Source organism: Mus pahari, chromosome 5, assembly GCF_900095145.1.
Source record: "Mus pahari chromosome 5, PAHARI_EIJ_v1.1, whole genome shotgun sequence".
Classification (NCBI taxonomy): Eukaryota; Metazoa; Chordata; class Mammalia; order Rodentia; family Muridae; genus Mus; species Mus pahari.
In genome coordinates, this window is record NC_034594.1 from 139531468 (window position 1) to 139556475 (window position 25008).

At 46.8% G+C, this 25008-nt stretch overlaps 1 protein-coding gene across 1 annotated transcript in view; it reads left to right on the forward strand.

Annotated features, from left to right (window-relative positions):
• Positions 1 to 24545, forward strand: part of Fam78b (family with sequence similarity 78 member B) — an 82901-nt gene extending 58356 nt beyond the window's left edge. Inside the window, exon 2 of the mRNA XM_021198008.2 lies at positions 20292 to 24545. Coding sequence (XP_021053667.1) covers positions 20292 to 20814 — 523 coding nt within the window. The 3' untranslated portion in view covers positions 20815 to 24545. The remainder of the gene's footprint in view (positions 1 to 20291) is intronic.
• Positions 24546 to 25008: the final 463 nt, after the last annotated feature.

Below are 25008 nucleotides of genomic sequence, written 5' to 3' on the forward strand. Positions count from 1 at the left end.
GTGGGTTCACAGAAGTAAGATAGGCAAAAGAGTGAGTATTCTCTGACAGGGCCATGGCTGAGAGAATCTGAAAATGCTACCAATGCCCTCATTCCCCTCCCTTGGAGGCATTGGGCAGCTGGGAAGACTAATACCTTTGCCCTACATACATCCGAGCTTCAGGCCAGCACCAGGCCTGTTCCACCAATCTGTGTGTCCTCCAGTCTGTCCTGGTTCCTGCCTGCTCTGTTCCAGACTGCTTCCTGAACCCCATGTTTCACTTGGCTACCTGGATCCTCTTCAGTAGTCCAAGTCCTCTGGTAGCTGGCATGCTTCCCCTCCCTGCCCTTTTCAGGAGCTCTCTGGCCTGTCTGGTGGGGCTGGGAGGGCTGGAGAGGCTGATGTGTAAAGTGGAAGGATAGAAGTCCCAGGCAGCCCCTCATGGGAATGGAGGATGTTCAGTCCCCAAGTGGACCTCCTGAGGTTCCTCATGCTTGTGTCAAGAGGTTTGGTCCTGAAGGACTCTCTCAGGTAGCATAGGCACAAAGTGTTCGGAGTGCCTGCAGGTGAAGCAGGAGTGGCCTGAATGGCACAGAGACCTTTTGATTTAGTTACCTTGGACAAGTCTCTTCAGTGTCTAGAACTTGTTTGCTTTTACTGATGCATCTCAGCTTATGGTAGATTTAATGTTCTGGTGTGTGTGTGTGTGTGTGTGTGTGTGTGTGTGTGTGTATGCAGAGACTTATGATGGGTGTCTTCTTCCATCCCTCTCCAGCATATATATATATATATATATATATATATATATATATATATATATATATATATATATAATTATGTATTGTTGTGTCAAGCCATCTGATGTGTGTGTGTATGTGTGCACATGTGCAGACACACATGTGCGAGCCAGAGGACAATTTTGCCATGGGTTCCAGTGGTCAAACTCAGGTCACCAAGTTTGCATTGTAAGCTCTGCACCATCTTGCCAGTACTCCACCCTATTTTTTGAGACAAAGTCTCTGGCCAGACCCAAAGCTTGCTGATCCAGCTAGAATGTCACTGTGCACCATGGGCGTTCTTCCTTGGATGCTAGGGATCTGACCTCAAGTCCAATGGCAAGCTACCAAATGAGCCATCTTCTCAGACCTCTGATCAAACCATTCTGGTGTATTGTAAGTTTCTTTAAAAGCATTTGACACATCGAATGTACTGAGCAGCTCGGCTCAGCAGCATGGTAGACCATAGATGGTCAGATATTCACCCTGAGGCTGTTCACTGTCACTCTCCAGCCCAGCATTGTGAGAGCATCATCCATGTATTGCTGACCCAGGAAGAATAGAATCCCAAGCTTAGTCTCCATGGAATGCTGACTTCTTTGGGACTGTCATAAAGTCAAAACATCCTACGTTGAAGCTTTGTAAGTGAGGGACTGTCTGCCCATGCAGTAGATCTGCTCAGCTCCACCCTGCAGAAGGGGGTCTTCTCAGGATTGAAATGAGGGGCTGTATGTATGTAAAATGCTCCTCTGGCATGAAATGGAGCTGTTGGCTTTAACTAACACTGCTGTTCTGCTGCTGTAAGTCGGGGGAGGGCGTGGCTCGGCCTCACTCCTCCCCTCCCCCAGTCACCTGCTCCTCTTAGAGTTCCCTCCAAGATGTGTGACCATTCTGATTCACAGGGGCATTAATGCAAGGTCAAATTATTCACTGAAGAAAAATAAAGGCATTACCCCCAGACAAATACAGCGGTGTACTATCCGTCTTCCAAGAAAAGCACAGGGTCTTCGAAACCAAGAAAAATGTTCCCAGACAAAACATATAGGCTGATTTCAACACAGTGCAGCATGGCCAAGGCAGTTCTGAGGCCATTTTGATTGGAAAATGCCTGCTGTGGTGTTCTGCAGTACAGGAGTCAGCATCACATGCACGCAGCCTGGTGAGAATCATACCATAGCATAGCACTCATTTCCATAGAGAGTACAGAGCACAACCTGCATGCCTGTCCCCATGCAGAGTGCTGGACACCCACCCGCTTATACCTTTTTCTCTAGACTGCAACTCTCTTCTCCACTGGTGCCCACATGACTGTCATCATCCCCACCTCCCTGTCACTGACCCTCATGTGACACCATTCTCTTCTGGCCTGTGAGCTTGAGCATCCGTCCTACAGGTCCACCCAGATGGCTTCTCTCTGGAACTGCATTGGGCTCTTCATGTTTGGGAAAAGCCCCTGTGCTCCACCTCCTGCATCCCTCCATCTCCATAAAACTTGACCCCAACACCACACACAGCTGCTCTCTCCTGGTCCCCCAAACTCCTCTGTGACCTGAGCCTCCTCCTGGTAGCCCTGTCCTTGATCATCCCCAGTCGAGGAATACTGAGAAACAATTCAAATCCTCCCTTTAAGAATCAATATGTGCCTTTCCTCCAGTGCCCAGTCTATACCTGCTAATTCTGTCGCCTTCTTTAAAGATATAATAAAGCACGCTTCTCATCCATGTGACTGCTTGTCTGCCATTCATAGGCCCCTGAGAAGCCTCGACTAGTGAAGAGTCTTTTATTCTGCCAAGAATTGCTGTGACATGCTTTTCCCCTGTGGGCTTGTCCTACGTTAATTTAGCTCAGGTTCAGTCTCTTCGAGCCTTTCCATGTAGGAAGGGATAGAGAGATTCTGGGTTACCAAAGCCTTCAGCTGGGGGCCCATGAGCCATGGGTCCTAGCGGGCCAACCAGGCGAGGGCTTTTACCACCTCCTTTAGCTCAGAGGAAAAGGAAGGGAAGGAAACAAAATGTGGCAAGCCTCTGTGTCTTGGGAAAGCAATGGGAAGAGCCAGGCTCTTGAACCGGACATTTGGAAAGAGAGTTTAAGGCCACCACCTTCCCCCTGCTCCTCACAGCCACCATTTATGCCCATATTTAAGGCACAACCTGTTCATGCACTCCTATCCATTTGCCTAATACCTGTGCTGGCTAAGTTCCATAGCCTGATGTGCAGTTTACTTCTTTTTCTTGTGTGTGTGTGTGTGTGTGTGTGTGTGTGTGTGTGTGTGTGTGTATCCGCACATGTTGCATATGCTGAGAATCAAACACAATGTGTGTGTCTACATATGCTGAGAATTAAACCCTGTGTATGTGTATATATGTATGTGTATATCTGCATATGCTGAGAACCAAACACAATGTGTGCGTATGTGTGTATCTGCATATGTGGAGAATTAAACCGTGTGTGTGTGTGTGTGTGTGTGTGTGTGTGTGTGTGTGTGTGTATCTGCATATGCTGAGAATTAAACCCAGGGACCTCACAGACATGCTAGGAAAATACTCTACCACTGGGCCATGCTCTATCCCAACCTCTAAATACAATATTCAACATAATATGCAGCCCCTGGTAGGTCAGACATGCTCCGGTGGAAGGTCACACATTCAAGAGTATGTAGGCAGCACAAATTATACTCAATAGGTTAAAAAATAAAAATACAAAGTTGGGTGAGGAGGGAAGAAGATGGGTCTGGGGGAAAGAATGAATATCATCAAAAATACATTGTATGATATTCTCCAAGAACTGATTTTAAAACTCACAAAGATATAAAACAAGAGAAATTAGTGGGTACTTATTTACATGTTACATTAAAATGTTCCTCTTCCCAATGCTCCCATTAAGGAGATGGTATTTGTGTATTGAGTTGTTTCTCCACATACCCTTTACTGTTACTGAGTCTACAAGGACATTTGAAAGAACATAGGCTTGGGACTCAGAGACAAGTTAAATCCCCCCTAGCCACTTACTGGCAAGTTACAGTGTACAAAGTCAAAGGTGCTTAGCTGTAAAACAGGATACTCAGTATTGTTGAAAGGATAAAACAAGCTACTTAGTCTTCATTTACCAAAAATGTACATTATGGGCCAGCAAAATTGCTCAGTGGCTAAGAGCACATGTTGTTCTCATAGAAGACTTGATTTGGGCTCCCAGCACCCACACCAGGTAGCCCACAACTAACTGGAACTCCAGTTTCAGGGAGCTAACACTCTATGACCTCCTGGGGCACATTCACCAACATGCATACATACAAACAATTAAATAATAAAACTTTTTAAAAATGTGTATTAGAATGGCATTTCTACAAGCCTCTTATTCTCATATCAATACAGAATAACAGTAGCTGGTCAGATGTCACCGAATTTAAGAGAGTGTGTTTGAAATGACTAGAACTAAATGTTGTGATGCGTTACAAAATTCACTCTGAGAACGTGGAGAGCCCATGCCCTTGCTCTCCCAAGGGTCAAGATTGGAGTGGTTGGTGGGCAAGAAAGGCTTGCAGCTGAGGCATACAGAAAAACCAGGGATCAGAATCTGTATTCTAAATGATGAAGCCAGATTTAAAGAAGCCATAGCTCAGGAGTAGGCAGAGAACCAGAATGGATCTAAGGTGAAGGGTCTCTAGGACAGAGAGGCAGGGAAGAATCTCGCTGTAGGAACAGGATGTTGGGAGCCTTGGCCCAGGACAGGTACCTTTAAGGAAGCCCTCAGGTGAAAAAAACACCTGGGAGTGTGAGTCGGGGTTGAGGATTTGGCCTACTCACTGGCCAGGCCAGGGTGGCCTCTCTCTCCAAAGGATGCTTTCTCACTTAGCTTTTCATCCTCCATGCCAGTACCTGCCTGGATTGGCACAGAGAGTTAATGCTGGTGACAGTTCTTTAGCTAATTATTTCTGGCTCCTACTTACCCAGTGTACTACAGGCAGTTTGGACCAGGCTCCCTGTAAGCCACCTTCTGGAAAATGCCTTTGAAGACAACTTCAAACTCAAAAGGAATTCACTCTTTTTGTTCTGTAGAAAAATAGTGATGGCTGCGCCACGAACAGCAGACCACAGTTCCCAGGCTTTCTTATGTCCATCAGTGAAAATCAGGGGAGGTCAATGGAGCACATAGGCACATGTTCAAGCCTTGCCTCCATCACTTAGGAACTATTGCTGAACTTGGAGAAAAATCTCCAACCTTTCTGAGCTTTGGTTTCTTTTTCTATGAAAAACATAACGGCTACTTGGTGGGCTTACCGTAAACATGGGAGATGTCTTATGAAATGTACAGGTGAATATCTGGTTTTGATTCCCTTCTCGTCCATTCAGTGACCAAGTATAAAAGAAGCATCTCCATAATGGGAAAGATAACACCAAAGATTTATGCGTGGGGTACACCTTCTGGACCACAGACAGACAGCCCCAGGGGCACTGTCATGGCCACTGTGTCCCACTCCACCTGTTATCTTTCTTGGACCAACTGTACATTCAGTTAATACAGAAAGTTCTTTTACTTTCTCTGTCTACACCAAGCCTGTCTGCACCTGTCTCTTCCTTTTACATTCAAGCTCTGCTCAAAAAAGGAGCCAGTCAGTCTGGGTTCAAATTCTCTGTTGTCCGAGGCTGGTTCCTCTACCTCCCCAAACTTCACCCCTCATTCATCTTAAACAGGTAGTGCAGATGCTGTAGGATCGTGAGGAAGGTCCCTAATGAAGTAGTCTGTATGAAGGTGCATTGACCGTGCCTGTGCACCCTGAGCTCTTAGCCAACATCAACACCGGCTGTTGTCATCGTCCCCAACATCCTGCTTTTCCCAATGCCCAGGCCCTTTTGCTGATGATCCACCCTGAAACCTCTTTCCCCAAATATCCCAGATGAGAGAGGTTCCCCTCTCCGAACAGGGACACTGTCTGATGAATCTTGGTGTCCCCTGCACATACAAGATGCCGCACCCATTGTAAGTAATCAAAAATCATTGAGCTGACATCAAACGAACCCTCCTTCTGAAGTGCCTTTCTGGATTCCTCCCTTTGGCTGGGGTTATGTTCTCACCAACAGAGTTGGTTGTAGCCAAAGAATGGCTTGGCATCCTTTTGATCTTAAATGGCTCTTACTACACCGGAACTGGAGAACTGGCTTCCTGACACCCATAGCCCTGCTGACTTGCACCTTTTAGCCTGTGCTCGTGCTGAATAAAGGGCTGTTTTTAGGGGTATAGCATTGCTCTCCCTGCCCAGAGTGTCAGGCTCAGATATCAGTAAGAGATCAGGTGGTCTTGATGGCTCTGGCCTGAATGTAGAGTGATCGATTCTGGCTATGGGTATGAGAGGCCTAGTGGTGCATGTGCAGGGGGGCTCACTATTTCCCAACTCTTATACTGGTATTTTTCTACCCACATCAAAATGTATGATCCTAGAGCAGACATTGAGGGGAACAGCGGGACCCCGGGAGGAATGGAGGGGCTTTATATAACTAACCTGGGTATGAACTCGTTCATTTTCAACAGCTGCGTCTGCAGCCAACAATTATCAGCTTCCTGTCTGGCTTTCCATCCTCCCCTGCCTCTGCTGTTCAACTTTGTCAGTGCTGCCAGGAAAACCAGGGCCTTGGTATGGCTCAGAGACAGCAGGAGTGAAATCCCAGAAGTCTAGCCCAGGGCTGCAGGCTACCAAAGAAAGGAGGCAATTTACCCTGTACCCCTGTACCTCAGCTCTGTTAACACAGTCCTGTCTCCCCAAGAGAGCTCCCTCATCTGGGTCCAAGGGACACTGGGGAGGTTCCAGTCCTCTCGGACAACTGCAAGGCAGGACCATCCTTCCCACATGGATGATGTCAGACCCCTCCCTGGAGCCCACTCCTGCTGAGTTCCTGGGAAACTCTGGAGGCCCCACACTTAGGCATCATTTGGAGCGCTGCCTTCTTGGAATCTGTTCACACAGAGGCCCTCATTAGCTGTACCTCTGAAGCCTTAAATTCACACAGCCCACTCTGGGGCTTTCTGCTGTATCTGATCCGTCATTCCTCCAAGCCCCTGCTACCCCTGCCTGCCCTTCCGTGCTGCCTTCACATCATTGTCACTCTTGCTTTCCCATCAGTATCTGCCATCTTCCCACAGAGGAAATGGACATTAAGCTATAAGTGGGTGTACACTGTGTAACTAAAAATAGCAGCAAGGTGCATGAATCAGGAAAATATGGAGTTCTGATAGACACCTAATTTAGTTCAGTGTGGGAAGATGGAGGTAGGTGGATCAAGGAAAGATTCCCAAAGGAAGTGATTCTTAACACTTCAATTCACACTTACTTATTACCTACCCCCATGGACTACATACACAAGTTAGCTAAGTGGCAGGGAAAGAGTGTATGTCTCCCAGAGCACACGCTAAGGCCCTGGGGCAGAAACTGGCATGTGTAAGGACTGCATGAGAAGCTAGTGGTGGCAGAGTGCTGAGAATATGGGACAGTGTGAGACAGAGCCAGAGGCAGCTAGATTGTGCAGGTCTCTGAGGAACAGATGAAGGGTTTATGTTGTGCTCTAGTGACAAGAAATCTTTCAGGAGTTGTATACCAGGAAGTCCAACCTGCCCAGCACAATCCAAACTTCAGATTAGCCCCTTGTCACTTCCTCTTTCTCCCAGCCTAGGGAGAAAGGTGCTGGGGCCACAGCCCTCCAGCATAAGGAAGATGGGAAGAGTCAGGAAGCCCATGAGAAAGGACCGAGTAATGGGAGTGGTTAGGCCATAGCCGGACACCCCTTGACAAAGCCCAAGGTGTGTCTCTGTAAGAGAACATTACTATCCTGTCTTTCATCCTAGGATTCTGAGGCCTGGTAGAGCCTCTGTGACAAAGTTATGCAGCTGAGTGACAAGCCAGAACACAGACCCAGATCTGATTCCAAAACCAGCGTGCTTTCTGCCCCACCCAGCAGGGTCTGCTGATGAGAAGACAGACCCTGAGGGGGGGGGGGAGACATAAGTAGAGAAAAGCACCTTGCAGGTGTGCTGGTGTCCCTCAGATTCCCTCAGCAGCTCAAAGGACCCCCCACTGAAGGAGCTCCTGATTTCAATTTAACATCTAAGGAGCCTGAGGTTCCGGAGGCCTGTGTTGCATGCTGGCTCCCTGCTGCCTCCCCTACACTGACACCAGAATCACCAGAGCAGAGATGATCCATCCAAGGACAAAAGCCAGGGCCCTGAGCCTTTGAAGAAGAGGAACAACAGCCTGAACAGAATGGGTTCAGAGTACCTGCAAGCTGCCTTTTACTAAGCACTGTCTACCTCTGAACTCCTGCCCAGGGAGCAGAGAGAGCAAGCCAGCTATGCCTGGCACCCCAGAACCTCCTCTGGCCTTACTGACACTGCTCCCATTCCTCCATTACTATGGTTACTTATGTAGGACCTATGCCTGCCAGGAGCCAGGTCACGGACAACTTTATGTCCCTCTCCATCCATATACCACCTTAGACACATAGGGCTTAAATAATCGCTTGTTTAAAAGGTTAGCCAACCGACCCACAAGCAGAGTAGTTGAGAAGATACAGGTAAATAATGCAACTTGTAGAAAGGGGAAGCTGAACTGTTGGGGGGGGGAGTCTCTCTCATGAATCTAAGTTTCAGCAGCTCTGACACTGCAGCTAATCTGGTGGACACAAGTTCCCATCCCCCACATTCAAGCTACAGCATTTGCAAGACAAGGCTAACTGTGCCTCCTCCACCAGCACTGTGGAGTACCAAGTAAGCCCTGAGCACCCTGCAGTGGGTGAAGGATACTGGGGCTTAAGGACTGGCCTTCTCTAGGAGCTTTGCAAGAAGTGAGCATCCTGCCACAGCAACTAACTCCACCTCTCATCCTGAACCTCACACAGGCTCTCTATGGTTCCCCGCCTTTGCCAAGTGGGGCTGGTGCTCCAGTGTAGGCATGGAACTATAGATCAGTGAGATCAAGGATGTTAAGTATTTACATCCATAATAGCTGCCAGGGCCTCCCATCTAAACACCCCCCGAGTAATCTTGCAGCCTCGCTTCCCTTCACAGTTTAGAGGTTGCCTTGTGAACCCCTCTATGTGTATGTGTGTCAGTGTGGGCCCGGCGCTGCCCATTGTAGACGAGTACCCACTCTGTGTGCTGGTAGGACATTTCCACAATTCTGCCCTCAGGGCACACACAGCTATGAGCACCCTCTAGCTCCTGTCCAGGCAGAGCTGCAGCTGGTAACCCCTCACATCTGTGGCCCTGCCCAGCAAGCAGTGAGATGCTGCATGCTGAGAAAACCAAGTGGAAAGTTGGTGAAAACAAACAAGCCTGTTTTTTTTTTTTTTTACATCTCTGCCACTAGACCACGCTCCCCTCTGCCTCCATCCTTCTGTTTTCCCATGCCTGCCTCCTCCCTCTGTTCAGCATCCATGGACCTGGTCCCTGCCCACACCCTTCCCTCCCTCCTGGGTGCTATTTGGCCAGAACTGGAACTCTTTCCATCTGCCCACCTTTGATTCCAGTGAAATAAGCCAGTGTTCCCAGCAGCCTGCCAGTAAGTAGCACTGGCAGACCCTAATCCTCTGGCACCCCATCCTCCCCTCGGAACATGCCTCAGCTCTGATGTCACCTGTGAAGAGAACCAGTGCTTGGGGGACAGTGTGGAGAGGATAAGGGTAGAGGACCCAGGCTTGTACTGGCGGTGACAGCCGGATACCGACTGAAGAGTGTGCACTGGAGCTGCGGAGTCGGTGCCAAGCCCCTCCCACCTCTGCGACGTCCTTGCTGTGTGACATTATTGAGTGATTTGCCCGAGTCTCAGCTTCCGCATGAAATAACCAAAACAACATGCCTGCTGGAAGGTTGCTGTGTGGATCGTTTCATGCACTGCTTGGCATCCAGTAAATACTGGTAGTGGTAATATCATAATGTCTCACTTTTGAGGCTCCTGCCCTCTGTCTGCCCTGAGCATCTCAAACTTAGTCACCACAGCTATTTTGCTCTGTGGTTCTCTTGGCCTTGTTCTTGTGCCAACCAACAGATGTCTCTGAGTGTGACTTTATTTCTTGGCTTCCAGACTGTGGAAGTCTGCTAGAGCACGGAGGCCAAGAGGCCTCAGCCTACACTGGTCAACCCCCAAGTCTTCAGGTCTTGCCCTTCCTTCCTCAGACCCACCCTTGGCTTGGGGACCCAGACCCGGGTTTGCCAGGCTGTATTCTGGGTCCTCCGACTTTTTGTCTATTCTTTCCCCAACTCTGTTTGCCCCCAGACATTTCTCTTGGCTTATTCTGGCCATTCTTGTCCCTTCCATAGGGCTGGCTAAAGGAGGCAGGAGGAAGGCATCACCTCTCTTCCCCATGCTAGGAGCACCTAGGAGATCCGTGAGCCTCTTGTGGATACGATCAGAGGAGATGGGTTTAACATGGTCACTTTTCCCCAGATGGCTAATGTTCCAGTAGCCACCAGGAGAAAGGTGACAGCACTGTCTGGCCCTAGTGGGACCTAGTGCCCCTGCTCCCCTGCTGCCACCTGTGGGCCCAGGAAACTGTTCTTCATTCATTCACCTGATAAAAGTCTGATGCCTCTCTTTGTATCCTGGAGATTTGACAATTGTGTCTTCATTAGTATGTGCTTGGCCTTGAAGATGTATTCTCCTTAATCAGACAAATGGAACATCACAACTTCTGGGCCAACTAATCTGAGGGGTGGGGGTGGGGCTGTCCTGACCTCAGCTTTTAAAGCTAACACAAGTTTAGATCCAGATTTCAAGGCTTCACAGAGTGGTTCCCCTTCACTCAATGGCTGCCCACCCCCCTAACCCCTGCCCCCCACTGATCATTCTCACTGTTCATTGTCACCAACAGATGACCGATACCATTGCACTCGACCACAGAAATCTAGCCTTACCTTTATAAATAGCTATAACTGCAGGTGCTCTGTGGCAATGAGATTGCAGACCCAGACTGGGTCAGCAAACTATTACGGGGTAAATGGGGAAACCCCCACAATGTCCATTTCTAAGGCCCCACTAGAAGGTTTCACACTAGGAATCCCACTTGGCTGGTGTACATGCAAATAAATGAGCTACATTTCCTCCCAGCTGATGACAGGACACGAGGAAAGGAGGAGGGGGAGGAGGGGGGAAGAGGAGGAAGAGGAAGAGGAGGAGGAGGAGAGATGCAAAGAGGCTGAGTGTCACAGTTAGGAGCTATGGAATCCTAGATTGTGGCAGGGACTCTAGGAGTAGCTTGGCTTTGAGGATCCAGGTAGTGTACAGGCAGGAGTGGAACGTCCTTCCACCACCTGGCACGTGGAGAAGCTCAGAGTTCAGAGCCCCAACATCTTCTCAGCCACAGATAATCAGGACACTCTGAAGGAACCAGAAGCCTGGAGAGGACAGTGAATAGACACCTGGATCCCTAATGACCCTAGAGCCAAGAGAACCAGGTATATTGAATCTTCACTTATGAGAAACACAGCTCATCTCTTGGGGACAGACACTATGTCTCTTTGTTTGAAGGTACATCCCTTTAAGAACCCAACTCTATCAGTACAAAGACCCAAGTCTTGAGTCAAAGTATAGAGGTACAGCCCAAGTTCTACCTACTCAGGAATGTATTCTGCCCTCTAGGTTGGGAAAGGGCAGAGAAAAATCAAAATGAAAGCGCTTGCAAGGTAATTGGAACTCAGTGGTCTCTCAGAAAGATAAGAACAGCCTCTGTTCATATAATTCCTGCTAGTCATCTTTACACTGTAAGGTGTTTGTGCTGTGTGTGTGTGTGTGTGTGTGTGTGTGTGTGTGTGTTTAGGTCTTCTGTGTCATGCATGTGTGCGGTGCGTGCCTGTGCGTGTTTTCTAGATCTTCTATGTCACAAAGTTAAACATAATGTCAGAATAAAGTAAGTGCTTAGCAAAACCTTGTGAAAAGAATTTGGAAAACTGTGTTCTCCTGGAGTTGTGCCTTGATTGGCATTTCTCTATTTCAGTGTCCCCACTGAATAAGTGAAATTTGACTGCTTACCCTCCTGTCACCTCCTCAGGATGAAAGTGAAATAACTAGTCCAATCCCATCTGCATACGGGGAGGAAAATTCCCTTGGAGGACTCTCAGGCCCCGGTTGCTCAGCCTTGGTTTGAAAAGAGCAATACGCATAAACAGCACCTGAAAAGCAGCCGTAATGCACCAAACACTGCTTCCTCTTGGTCCACAAGCAGCCGTGCAGGAACAGTACTTTATTAGGGAGAGCCATCTGTTCCATCACCCCATGGGCTGTCATCTCCTTGAGGATTGGGGAGGGGCTCCCCCTTGCCTGCCACTAGACTTTGTGTGCGTTAAGGGACTAAAAGGGCTTGTGTGGCCTGTGGGCATGATCCTTGTAAGAGACACACACTGGGTCTTGCAGAACTGCTCTGCAGGCGTGACTAAACACCCTTCTGTGTGCAGGCTGCCAGCTTGTGCGGCCATGGGAAGGGAAAAAAAACGCTCTACTCCAGGAAGCTGAGAACTGGAGTCCGAGGCACACCATCCTCAGCCGTGACCCAGAAAACTGGCCTCCCACCTGAGGTCTCGGGGCTGTCAAGTAGAGAAGTCCTCAGAGACTTCTGGGTCCCAGGTGGGATAACTGACCTCCACGTGGTGAAAGATAAGCCCACCCCAAAGTATCATGGTGCTAGTGAACCTAGCGTGAGGCTGGGAAGTAAGAGAAACCTCCACTTAAAGATAAGGCCTCTGCCAGGACTCAGGAACCTTGGGGAACATGGGAAATTTTCTTTTTTCTGCAATAGAAGTAGGGAGAAAATATGTCTGCCTGTGTGCCAAAGAGAAGCGGATGTGGTCAGAAAGGAAGGAGGTGGAGCGGAGGTGGGTGGGTAGTGTTGACAGGCTCCTCAGTCTGACATAAACAGTGCAGAACTAGGAAAGGTCCTAATTTTAAAACCTACTCTGCAATCATGGTGCAAACCATCCAAAGACTGGGCCAGGGCCGGGGCCGGGGCCGGGGCCGGGGCCGGGGCCGGGGCCGGGGCCGGGGCCGGGGCCGGGGCCGGGGCCGGGGCCNGCCGGGGCCGGGGCCGGGGCCGGGGCCGGGGCTGGGAACTGGTGGCTGAGAAGCTGGGTGGCTGCTTAGACAGTGAGATTTGTGACTCATCAGGTGACACACAGGGCCTTAACTTCCATCTCTCCTCACCCACCTCTGGACCAAGGCAGATCCTGTCAGGGCAGAGTTTGGAGGGAGAGATGCGACAGAGCCTGAAATGACAGAAAGCCCGAAGCTCCTGGAAAGAGCGCACGTCACTCTCTTCAGTAGTGGATACCGGGAAGCTTGAGTTCTCAGAGTAGGTGCCATGCTCTTTCCCAGAATGCCGATTCCTTAGACTCCACCAATGAAGATGAAGAGCGAAGATCTGAGGCTCTTTCCCACCCTCTAAGTTCAGCAGAGTTAATTTGGCAGCCGGTATCCCTTTAAAGAGTAGGCTCGATCCAGCGCTTAGACCACAGACTCCCAGCGTATCCGTAGTGAGGATGTTGCAGTCAGCTATGGTGGAGTGACACCGTCAGAACTGACCATCAGCCCCACGAAGAGAACTGGGTGGTGGAGGTCCTCTGCTCTGCCTGTAGTAACCCTTGAAGTTGATGGATTTTGAAGAGAGGAGACTTGGGGAAAACTAGGTAGCCAGGGTGAAGGCCCTGTGGGGAGGAGAGACCCTCTAGTAGCTATACCTCAACGCCTCCATATTGTGATGCTAACATAGTCATGGCAGTGTGCATCAGTGTCCTCCGTGACCACTACTCTGATCTCTCAGGAGTCCAGGGCCATGTAGTACCAAGGAAGCACTGTGAGAAAGTAGGCGATATAGAATCAAACCTCTGTTCTGTCACTCAGGCCTGATCCTCCCTAGCCGGATGACTTTGAGCAAGTTTCCTGTCTAACAACGCTGCCCAGCCCCGAAACCCCCATGGCCTCACTGAATCAGGAAGAGGAGAGTGGCCCTTCTCAGAGAGGCTGCTCATTCCAACCCCTCGCTCACACTGGGGACGCTGGCCAGGTCAAAGAGCATGTGCACCATAAGTCAGAGAGAGCTCGTTTGAATGAAATGAGCGTGAGCAGCGTGGCTGAGATCCGTTTCTTCTAAAAGGGAAGCAGAAAGCATGGAGGTTGCAATAATCGATGCTTTCATTATTAGGCCCATTGGCCGGTGCATTAGCTGTGAGCTGTGGGTCAATGGCTGATTGTTTAAAACGAAAACAGTGTTTATCACAGTGAGGAGAAAGGTGTTGGGGAGAAAGCAGAGATAACTAATGTTGGCAGGGAATGGTATATGTTCCAGAGCGTTTGCTCATACGCCAACACTTTGTTTTACCCTCGAGATAACTCAGATGAAGGGATGCTCAGAGCTGATTCTCTTCCCATTTTACACATGAGGAGCCCAAAGCTGATAGAATGATTTTCCGGAGGTCAACTAGATCTTAAGAAACTATAAAGAGATGGGCGGGGAACAAGAACAAAAGACTGAGCCTTCCAAAGTTAAACTGTTATGAGGCCAGACCAGCAGCGGACAGCCGGAAGCTAAGGAAGAAACAAAGAGGGTCACACAGGCACCTTGTCCCTAACACTGCATTCTGGGTAAAGGCCACAATGACAAGGATAGTTCTATCTCACTGTTCCATGGAGAAGTCAGGAGCTTTTAAGCCTGAACCCCACTATGCGTGCACTTAAGGAATAATGGCAGACGGAGGGTCAGGAACAGAGAACCATAACAGACTCATGCCCAGCTCCGCTGAGCGACGCCGGCTGTATCTGTGATATGCCTTTGACTCTCACAGCTCCGAGGGTCTACCTCGGTAGTAGCTTTCTGATGTAACCCCTCCTTCCCTTCAGCCACCAGCTTACATGAAGGCCCCATTAAAGATTGTGTAAGCCAGGCCTGATGGTGCGCATATATAATCCAATTACTTGGGACAGGGGTACAAGCAGGAGGATCAGCAGTTCAGGGACATCCTCAGCTCGGATTCTTGGCCAGCCTGGACTACATGAGCTCCTGTCTCCGAAAACAAAAGCTAAAAAATAATCAATAGATACCACCTACAGTGCTATCAGGGTTCCTCCTCATCCTTGCTTGCTCTCCCTTCTACACTCAACTTCTCTTTTTAACCTCACTGTTCCCCATCTAGCAGCCTCCAGTGCAAGTCCCGCCACCCCTCGGATGAAGCCCAAATGCCAAAGCCCATTATTCAAGATGCCCCTCAAGCTGAGACCACCCTACCCACTGTCTCGCTCTCACTCTTTCCTACGCTTACCTTCCCAAACCATCTCTTCTGCTTCCCCCACACCCTGCTTCATGCTGGATGTTACATTGGCCTGTGATGACACCTCCCAGCCGAGAAGGGCTGTCTTCATCTCCCATCACCCATTCCCCTCTGCAAAGCTTGCTCCCTGCTCTGGCCTTTGTGGATCTCTACACATCCGGAGCCAGTAGCACTTGGAGTCTGCGTTACTCATTTTCATATGTTTGCTACGTGGTGGCAAAAATAGTCCCTGGAATACATTCATGCTTACTAATTTGCTCATTTTAAATGTGGCTCGCCTCCCCCTTAAGACAAATAACGTTCAGTGCAAGGTGTGCAGCTATCCTAATAATAGATTCTAGATGAATAATGGATGTTAGGTTTCGTAAAGCAAGCAAATATACAAAGTGTAAAGCTGCGGTAAGAGGCTTTTGTTGTGTACAAGTTCTACCAACCACTGTGAACAAAGGCATGAAGATGATTCAAATATAATATTTAATCCTTGAAGAAATATTCATGTTTTAAAATATATTTTATTAATTCTTTGTTTCTGCTTCCTCCTGGACCTAATTTTTCCCAGACCCATTCCTCACTTCCCATCTTTCCTCCTAACTTCATATTAGGATGTGTATGTGTGTGTGTGTGTGTGTGTGTGTGTGTGTAACCTACTGAATCTAGTATGTTGTGGTCATCTAATCATGATTGTAGATCCATTCAAGAAAAGTAAAACTGTAGTCATATGCCAGCTATGTATTATATACTGATTCAAACACAAGTGACAGTTCCAACATCCAACTGAGAAGTTAAAAAACTAGAAGTTAAATTATAATCTGTCAATCTGAACACATCCATAGGCTCATGGAAATATATATCTTCCATGGCTCATAATGACTCTCAAAGAATTAACGGCCAGGTACAGTGGACTTGTATTAAGAGGAAGAGCGGTGTGTGGGTAAAGGACGAGGCAAGAGCTGAGGGGTAAAGGTGAGACCCAGCGTGGTACGTTGGGTCGGAGACCCTGGGTATAATCAGCTAGGTCTCTGCTGATAAGGAGCTTAAATTTTATCCTGTGAGTAACCCAGTGATTTCCGTGTAAAGGAGTCTTAGACGTGTTTTATTTATAGAGCAAACAAGTTTGAGAACCTGTGCAGCCTATGAGATGAACTGGAGAGAATCAGCATTGGGTGCAGAAACCAGTTAGTGGATCATGATGGCAAACCGTTTAGGAGAGGCTAAGGGCTTAGGTTAAGTGAAAGCAGTGAGAGATGCATGGAGAAAAGGAAGTATATTCATACATGACTCATGGGACAAAACTCACAAGATGCTGCCTGGTGATGTGTGAGCTATGGTGGTCTGTGGGGGATGGGAAGAGCCAAATATGACCCTGGCTTCTGACATGAAAGCTTGGCTGCAGCAGAGAGGTGAAGGTCCTGCTGTATGGTGGAGATGAGGAGTTTAGTTTGGACCATGAAAAGCCTACAGCATCCTGTTCAAGATGTCCTTTTAATGGCCACTGAGGGAATCTTGAGGTCACCATTCCTGAGGCTTCGCAAGAACCTCTCTGAAAGCCATCACCAAGCCCTCTTATCTTCTATGTAAAGTAGTTACACATTTTATAGGTGAGGCTCTTTCAAGCCACTCCTTTGGAATAAATACCAGTTTTCATTGAAAATGGAAATGAAGAAATGAAGATATGATGCTTTTCTAATAGAAAGCAACTTTCCCTTCACTAGGTTTAAGTCATGTTGAGTTGGGTTTTTTTCCTAAATTAAGCCACCCCTCCATGCTGTGGATAGAGGTAGGTATTGGTTCCAAGGGGGCCTTTGGGAGAGATCCCACTTGAACTCAAGCAGTCCTGAAACAGAATGCACAATGAGCCTGCCAAGCCCACATACATGAGACTATGCTCAGCTAGGTATGTTCTTGCTGTGATATGGTGGCTAAGAAGCCTCAGATAACTTCAGCACTGCAGGAGATCCTATGAGAAAGGTCTCGTCTTTCTGGTCTGGCTCTCTTATGTTCCTCATTATATCTCCATACGTGAGAAAACCTGGAACCAAACTAAATTCTATTATTTTCCAACCAGACGAACCTCCAGATTATGGGCCCATGTCTCTGCCCTCAGCTCCGGGAAGGAAGATGAAGGCAAAATGTAAATGATAATGTAACGCTAGACACAGTAATTGAACTGGCCATCAAGATAGCCAGTTCTGAAAAGGACAGCGTTGTAGTGGAGTATGGAGTGCATCCACTTGAGACAAGACTCTCCAGATTAGATACGCCACAGTTAGCTGGGAGAAGGGCGTAGGAGCAAGCCTGACGTGGGTCTTCTGGGCATTCCTGTCCTTCAGTCACTCAGAATGTGCCAGACTGCTTGGCCACTAACCAAAGGAAAAACTGAGGTTTGGAAATAATGTCTGGGGATGGAGAAATTGTCTCAGCCCCTTAGCTCAGGCACAGCAGCCCCCAATGTGGTCATTTCATGAACCCAACAAGCAAATTAGCCACTTGGTTTGCTCCTATACTAACTTATGCACAATTATATTACACCAAACAGCACATTCCTTTTGGTGTGGTAATAAATGGTGTGTGTGTGTGTGTGTGTGTGTGTGTGTGTGTGTGTTTATGTATGGATAGATTTAGGAGTGTGTGTGTGTAAAACAATAGTTGATTTTTAAAAGAGGCCATGACATTTGAAAGAGAGCTGGGGTGGGTATATGGTAGGTTTGGCAAGGGTGGAAGGGAAAATGTAATTATAGTATAATTTCAATGTGTGTGTGTGTGTGTGTGTGTGTGTGTGTGTGTATTTATATATAGATAGACTGAGGAGTGTGTGTGTGTGTGTGTGTGTGTGTGTGTGTGTGTGTAAAACAAAACAGCACACATTCCTTTCAGTACCGTAAGAAGTGGTGTGTGTGTGTGTGTGTGTGTGTGTTTTTATGTATGGATAGATTTAGGAGTATGTGTGTGTAAAACAATAGTTGATTTTTAAAAGAGGCCATGACATTTGAAAGAGAGCTGGGGTGGGTATATGGTAGGTTTGGCAAGGCTGGAAGGGAAAATGTAATTATATTATAATTTCAGTGTGTGTGTGTGTGTGTGTGTGTGTGTGTGTGTGTGTGTGTGTGAGTGAGGGTAATGTGACACCAGTCATGGTGGTGAACACTTTTAATCCCAGCACCTGGTGGTCAGAAGAACACAGTTCTCTGAGTTCAAAGCCAACCCTGTCTACATAACAGGTGCTGGGACAACTAGGGCTACATAGAAAGGCTTGCCTCAAAAAAGAAAGAAAGAGAACGGAGCAGGCAGGCAAGCAGGCAGCACAGCACAGCACAGTATCATGGGTAATTAGATGAGCACTCTTTGACTTTTCATCTTTGACTTTGCACAGCACAGCATCATGGGTAGTTAGATGAACACTCTTTGACTTTTCATCTTTGACTTTGCACAGCACAGCATCATGGGTAATTAGATGAGCACTCTTTGACTTTTCATCTTTGACTTTGCACAGCACAGCATCATGGGTAGTTAGATGAGCACTCTTTGAGTTTGCATCAGGTCAGTCTCTGTTACTTAGATTCTGCCAACCATAATACACTACAATTATTCTCAACAGTTATCAAGAACATGAAGACAAGAGAAAAGCCTCTTGCAGCTGTGGGCTCACCTCCTCCCCAGGCGGTCCAGCCCTCCCTTTGCTTATGATGGGATGACTGACATAGAAAGTACCGTGGGGGTAGCCAGAAACAGCAGTTAGTGCTTCCATCTTCCCTAGTGATGCTAGGGGATGCTAAGACATTATCAGTAGCAGCTTGAGCATGCAACTCCCTTTTCTACCATTTGGATAAGCCCTACAGGATTTTCTGACATCTGTGAGGGGGAAGAACTTCATATCAAACAAAGCCACCGCCTCTTAGCTAATAAATGGAAAATTCACCATTCTCTAATTATTTCATTCTTAGGCATTATCAACAAGCATTAATAATTCCTGGTTCCATGGGTAGTAATATGTAGCATGTCCCTATTAGGGCCCAGTCAAATTCCCCTATGGACATGCTAAGGAATGTTAATTAGATCATGGTACAGTATAAGTTCCCTTCACTCTGGCTTCTTCCATTACCGTGTAAGGGTACTTAGTAGTGGTATGATACAGTGGTCAAAAATCACCGACTTTGTATGATACAAACCCAGACTCTAGATTAAAACAATCCAACCTCTTAGAATCTGTAGGACGCTGATCATATTAACATTTTTAATCCTCTGTCTTCTCATGTGGAAAACATAGAAAGTACTAGAAATAAGTAGAAATAAAACCCAGTTGTAGCATGGAATCATTTGAACCTAACCCGTGATAACAGAGCACTTAACACAGTGGTTGGGGTTGGGTAAACGCTCTATAACCACAGCCTCGACCATCGTGATGATCATTATTGTATGCAGCATCTCTTGGGAGGAGGCATATGGAAGGTTCCCCTGTCATCCTCTGCAAGGATGAGACAGACAGGAAGTATAGACATGCACTCAGAATGGTAAGCTCACAAACAAATCAGTGCAGCTTACAGCCTGGACTCAAAACCACACCGAGATCAGCGTGTGAGCGAGCAGGCATGCCAGCCTAGTTTCCACAAAGCATTTTAGCTCTCAGAAAGACTCCATCTCAGCTTTTCTTTGTTGGTGTTTTCTGAGTGCCGGGTTGGTTTAATGGTAGAATTTAAAGATTCCATGATGAGTAGAAATTCTACTGCTGTGGCTTTTCCAAGAAATTAATATAATGTTGAACTTCACCTCTCCTACCCCTCCTGTTACCTCCTCTCAAGTCCATTCAATTTCAGATCACCTCTTCCCCGGTTGGACTTTACACACACACATTCTTCCCTAAGAATGTACATCTAGTCACAGGTCACCTCTACACTGTTCATTGCCATCATTCCCGTGAGTTGGCAGCTATACATGCCCTCACCACTATCTCCTTGGCCTTCTTTTCCATTGGACAAGTTTTTTTCCATTGGCATTGCTTTTTTTTTTTTTCAAATGTCACTTTGTTTTTTGGGTTTTTTTGTTGTTGTTGTTGTTTTGTTTTGTTTTTCTCATTTAATCTGGATACAACTCAGCATAGAACTTTTTGACCCAAACCCCCCTTCCTCCCTCCAAACTTCCCATTTTGCCCAATTTGACTGTCTTAGTAAGTGGTGGGCATGTCTCCAGCTTATAAAAAATTCATTGAGTCTCTTCTTTTCTTGTGTATCCCTTCTGCTTTTCCAGGTCAAGCTGGGAACTGCCTGACTTGAGGGAAGGGAGAGTAAAAGCCATCAGTGACTCAGATGGGGTGAGCTACCCATGGTACGGAAACACGACAGAGACTGTGACCCTCGTTGGCCCCACCAACAAGATCTCCAGGTTCTCCGTCAGCATGAATGATAACTTCTACCCCAGCGTGACATGGGCCGTGCCAGTGAGTGACAGCAATGTGCCACTGCTCACAAGGATCAAGAGGGACCAAAGTTTTACCACATGGCTGGTGGCCATGAACACCACCACCAAGGAGAAGATCATTCTGCAGACCATCAAGTGGAGGATGAGAGTGGACATTGAAGTGGACCCTCTTCAGCTGTTGGGGCAGCGGGCCCGGCTAGTGGGCAGGACTCAACAGGAGCAGCCCCGGATCCTGAGCCGGATGGAGCCCATCCCCCCTAACGCACTAGTGAAGCCCAATGCCAACGATGCCCAGGTCCTCATGTGGAGGCCCAAGCGGGGACCACCTCTGGTTGTGATACCTCCTAAGTAAAAGCAGACTGCCCAACTGTGTGTGGAACACATGCCACTGAGACCCGCAGTGGGGTGACCAGGGGTGGCAGGAGCCAAACTGAGTTTCTGAGCCAAAGCAGACCCTCTTGGTGTGCCAGCCTTTGCAGCTACTTGTGATGAGTACAGCTGTTCCTTGGGCGGTAGAACCCTAACCCTTAGGGAAAGCCCCTTCCTCTTAGGAATAAACAAACCACTGATTTGATAGACTTGCTCTGATTACCATGCAAGTAGCCATATTTTGGAGCTGACCAGGATGATTCTTTTATTTGAACTATTGACCATTTCTTTCCTGTGAGATGCAGGGGATGGAAATGAAACTAAATGGTGCCTGTGGCAGACGCTGCTTCCCAACCAATTAGAAGCGAGAGTGCAAACATCCACACCAGGTGTTCGTAAGACAGTCTCCTTGTGTGACTGGAGGGTGCTGGGGAATTGGGTGAAAGATCCTGGTTCTGGGGAGAGAGGAGGAGAAGGTGTTACTACAGGTTAATATCAAGTATTAGCTGATGGTCAGATTGTCAACACACCCGCTGGAATGAGAGGGACACTTAGAAAACAAAACTGTGTGTGTGTGCCCTTTGTTTCGAGGGAAAGCTGTTTAGGAACTGTCCGAGGTGCTGACATCAGCAGCCCCCAGTGGAGACTGTCAGCTCGTATCCACTCACTCACCTCTTTCCAAAGAGATTGCTCATTCTAAGTGTTGCTAGTTACGGAATTGGATACACAGTTCCTGTTTTCTGTGTTGCTAGTTACAGTACTGGATACACAGTTCCTGTTTTCTGTAGTGATTGTGGTGTTGGCTCTCTCTTGGGTTTTTAGTCACTCAATCTGTGACTTTGTTTACAGCCACTGATTCTTATCATCAGCCCTCAATTCACAAAGATGTATAAGCCTCATGTTCATGTAGGGTTTAGGGAACGTCTCAACAAATGAGAACAACATTTTCAATATTTAGTTTCTGAATTGTTCAGACCCAGGAAGGGCACACATCTGTGCACGCACCCGGGTGCTCACACACCAGTCTTTGGAAGGAATAACAACTAGTCTCACCGATAGTGCCTGAATATTCATTTATGGCCTTTAAACACAAATAGTACACACACTGTATTCCCACATAGGTTAACTTCAGCTATACTGACAAAAATTCAACTTCAACTGCTTGTCCAGCTGTAGATAAGAAATGTTCAGACTTCTTTAGTGAACGTCTGAGCCTTAAGCAATCTTGTGTTGCTGAGATCCAGCCAATAAAGATGAGAAATGGTTTTCCTTTAGTCCAGCAGTGCAAAACTTTTGAAAGACTTTCCAGTGTTTCCAGTGGTAAGATTCCCAACCCTTTCCACCTAAGTCACCATTCCTCACCCCACTCCCAAAGAAGAGCTTGCTTGCCCTGTTATTCTCAATGGTACAGATTGTGAGGTGCATCAAGGAAACTTTGTTCAGAAACTCCTCGTCTAAACTGACTACAGAATTCTCACAATGTTTATACTGAGTAAGTAGATTTTTTTAAGCCTAATTTCAGAGGTGAGAGATTTCCAAGTCCAGAGCCATTATACAAATCCTGCCATTGACTCCAAATATTCCAGAATTTGGGGACAGAAAATGTAAGCCAATAGGCTTTCTCATTACTCTTGTTTCCCATGCACTGTAGTCTAATTCCCTTCATGCTCTGATCCCAGAGGATGCTACTCAGAATAATATAGCACTAACTTCACATTCCAACCATTGGCTTCTCTCACCTGGATTAGTTACCAATGGCAAGTTATTTATAGCAACACATCAATGGCTCATTGGTGACATCGGTGAGTGGCAAAAACTCTAGAAATAATTCAGCTCTTAGTTTTTGGATTTCCCACGCTTCCCTACTTTTTAATGGCAGCTGACCTCAGAGACCTACAGATTGAAGAGCAAAGTTGCTTATTTTCCATGCTAACATCAGAAGCAGCAATCTCTCCCTCGTATTGAATCAGATGCCACTTTTATGAGATTTGGGTCAATGGATGCTGATCTTGGAATCTAAGCCGTGTAGCCCCACTTTAAGAAAATCTGATTTTTTTTTTTTTACATCTAAAATTGTAAGAACAGATGAATACATTTATATTAAAGAAAATCTATGCAAGGTTTCAGTCTTTAAATGTTCCTAGCACATTAAGATATGACTCACACACTTATATTTACATATAATACAGCTTTTCAAAGCCTTGTCTATAGTTAAGAGCAAGGTGCAATATGCTTACCTAGACTTATTCCTCCTTAAAAAGAATCAGTTCAGATTTTTAAAATAAATTACTCCAAGGCAGTTTCCTGGGGAATGATGTAATAAAAATTGAGGGAAAAAATGTATGAGAAGGGACTCCTAAAAGCTAAATGCACTATGCAAATGTGCTTTACCATTGTTGTGTGTCTCTTCTGCAAACCCTACCATTGGGTCTCTCACTTCTGAAATCAATCTGGCAGAACACTCAGTTACCCAATAGCCAATTAATGTTAAAATTATCACTGTTTTACAAGGAGATGTCCCCTTTTCTCGCTATCTGTGGATCATTGACTTTTAGCTTAGTCAGGACATTGCCAAGCAAAAGGGATCTCTTACAGGACAGAATTAACCTTGAGATATCTGGTGGGAAGATTAACCTGTATTCCCTTGAGAATGCATGATCTGACAGCAGGCAACATCAGTTTCAAAGGGGCTCATTTTGAGCCTTTGGTATTAGTTGGGTTGTCTCCAGACTATATTTGGATTCCATTTATGTACATGGTTGCTTAGTGGTATAAGGTTTTAAATTCCTGTATTTGAAAGAGCCTTCCACCAGATCTTAAGTTCTAAAATGAGGTCACCTTTGAGATCTTCCAGTCTATGATCTCCAAGGAAATTGAGGCCCATTTAAATTAGGTCATCTATTCAGGATCACATATCTAATCAGCACATGGCAAGAAAAGGCCTGAGTCTTCCAGATCTCGGCTTACAGTACAGCTACACTACCTGGGACCTGAGGTCCTCCCTTGTTTCCAGCCAGAAACATTGTCATTGTCCTGGAATCATTCACCCGCAAATCAATTAACCTAGAAATGAAAAACAATTGAGTCCAGAACCCTTTTGTTATGATGTCAAAAACAATGACTATTTCACACTGCTTTCTATCTGTGACAGCTGTTTTGATATTGAACCCTTGATCTTTGTTCTCTGCTGCATGCATACCACATCCTCACATCATTGCTACGGCCCACAATACATGGGAGGCTGGAGGCAAGTCCCCTTTCTGCCATCCATCCAAGGAATCATTTTGGATCCTCCTCCATCACTCCCCCCAACGAATACCTCAAAGGCCAAAGTCATGGTCTAGGAAACAATTCTGCATAGTAAAATAAAACAGCAATGATTCACAAAAGATTTTACAAAAGGCTTCCACATGCATTTTCTCGTCCACGGGTAATCGTATTAAGAAGTGTCGTATAGTGATGGTTGTGGTGTTATTGTCTCCATTTTACAAATAGCAAATCGAGACCAAAGAGGTTAAATGGAATATCCACAGGCACACAGGCAGAAAAAATGCCAAGAGCCAGGATTCAAACTGGGCCTTTTGGCTTAAACCCTCATGTTCTTCCTCTGTATCATGCTGGCCCTTAGTTTACCTCTTAGCACAAAAGAGAAGAAAAGGAGGAGAACAAGTCACTGTCACCTGGCACAATCCTGTAGTCCTCCCCTGCCTACCAAGTGGAGTCATTAAAAATGAGAGAATGAAAGCTGTTTTCTTCCTCAAAGAACCTTGTAATCCCCAGGGAGGTTGCCCCAGAAAAATGCCTGTCAGGGACTGTGGTGTGGGGGAGGTGGCTGTCATTTGTAATTAATGGAGTAAGAAAGCTGTTCCCCTGGTCTCTGAATCCCTTAAACACCACAAGTACAAAGACAGGCAGGAAGCATGCATCCTACAGCTGAGGTCCCAGCTGAGCACTGCCCTGCCACCCGCAGTCCCTCAATGCGCACATAGGAGCAGCCCATGGGGCGGAGGCTGTGGAAACAATGGCTTTCCAAGGCCTTCTTGGCACATTGAATGTTCTTGTTAAGAGCAGAGGGCACAATTAAACATTGATAGAGTCAGCTCCCAACTGAGTTGAAAAAAAAAAAAAAAGAGAGATAAACACACACACATAGACAAAGACCTACCACACACACACA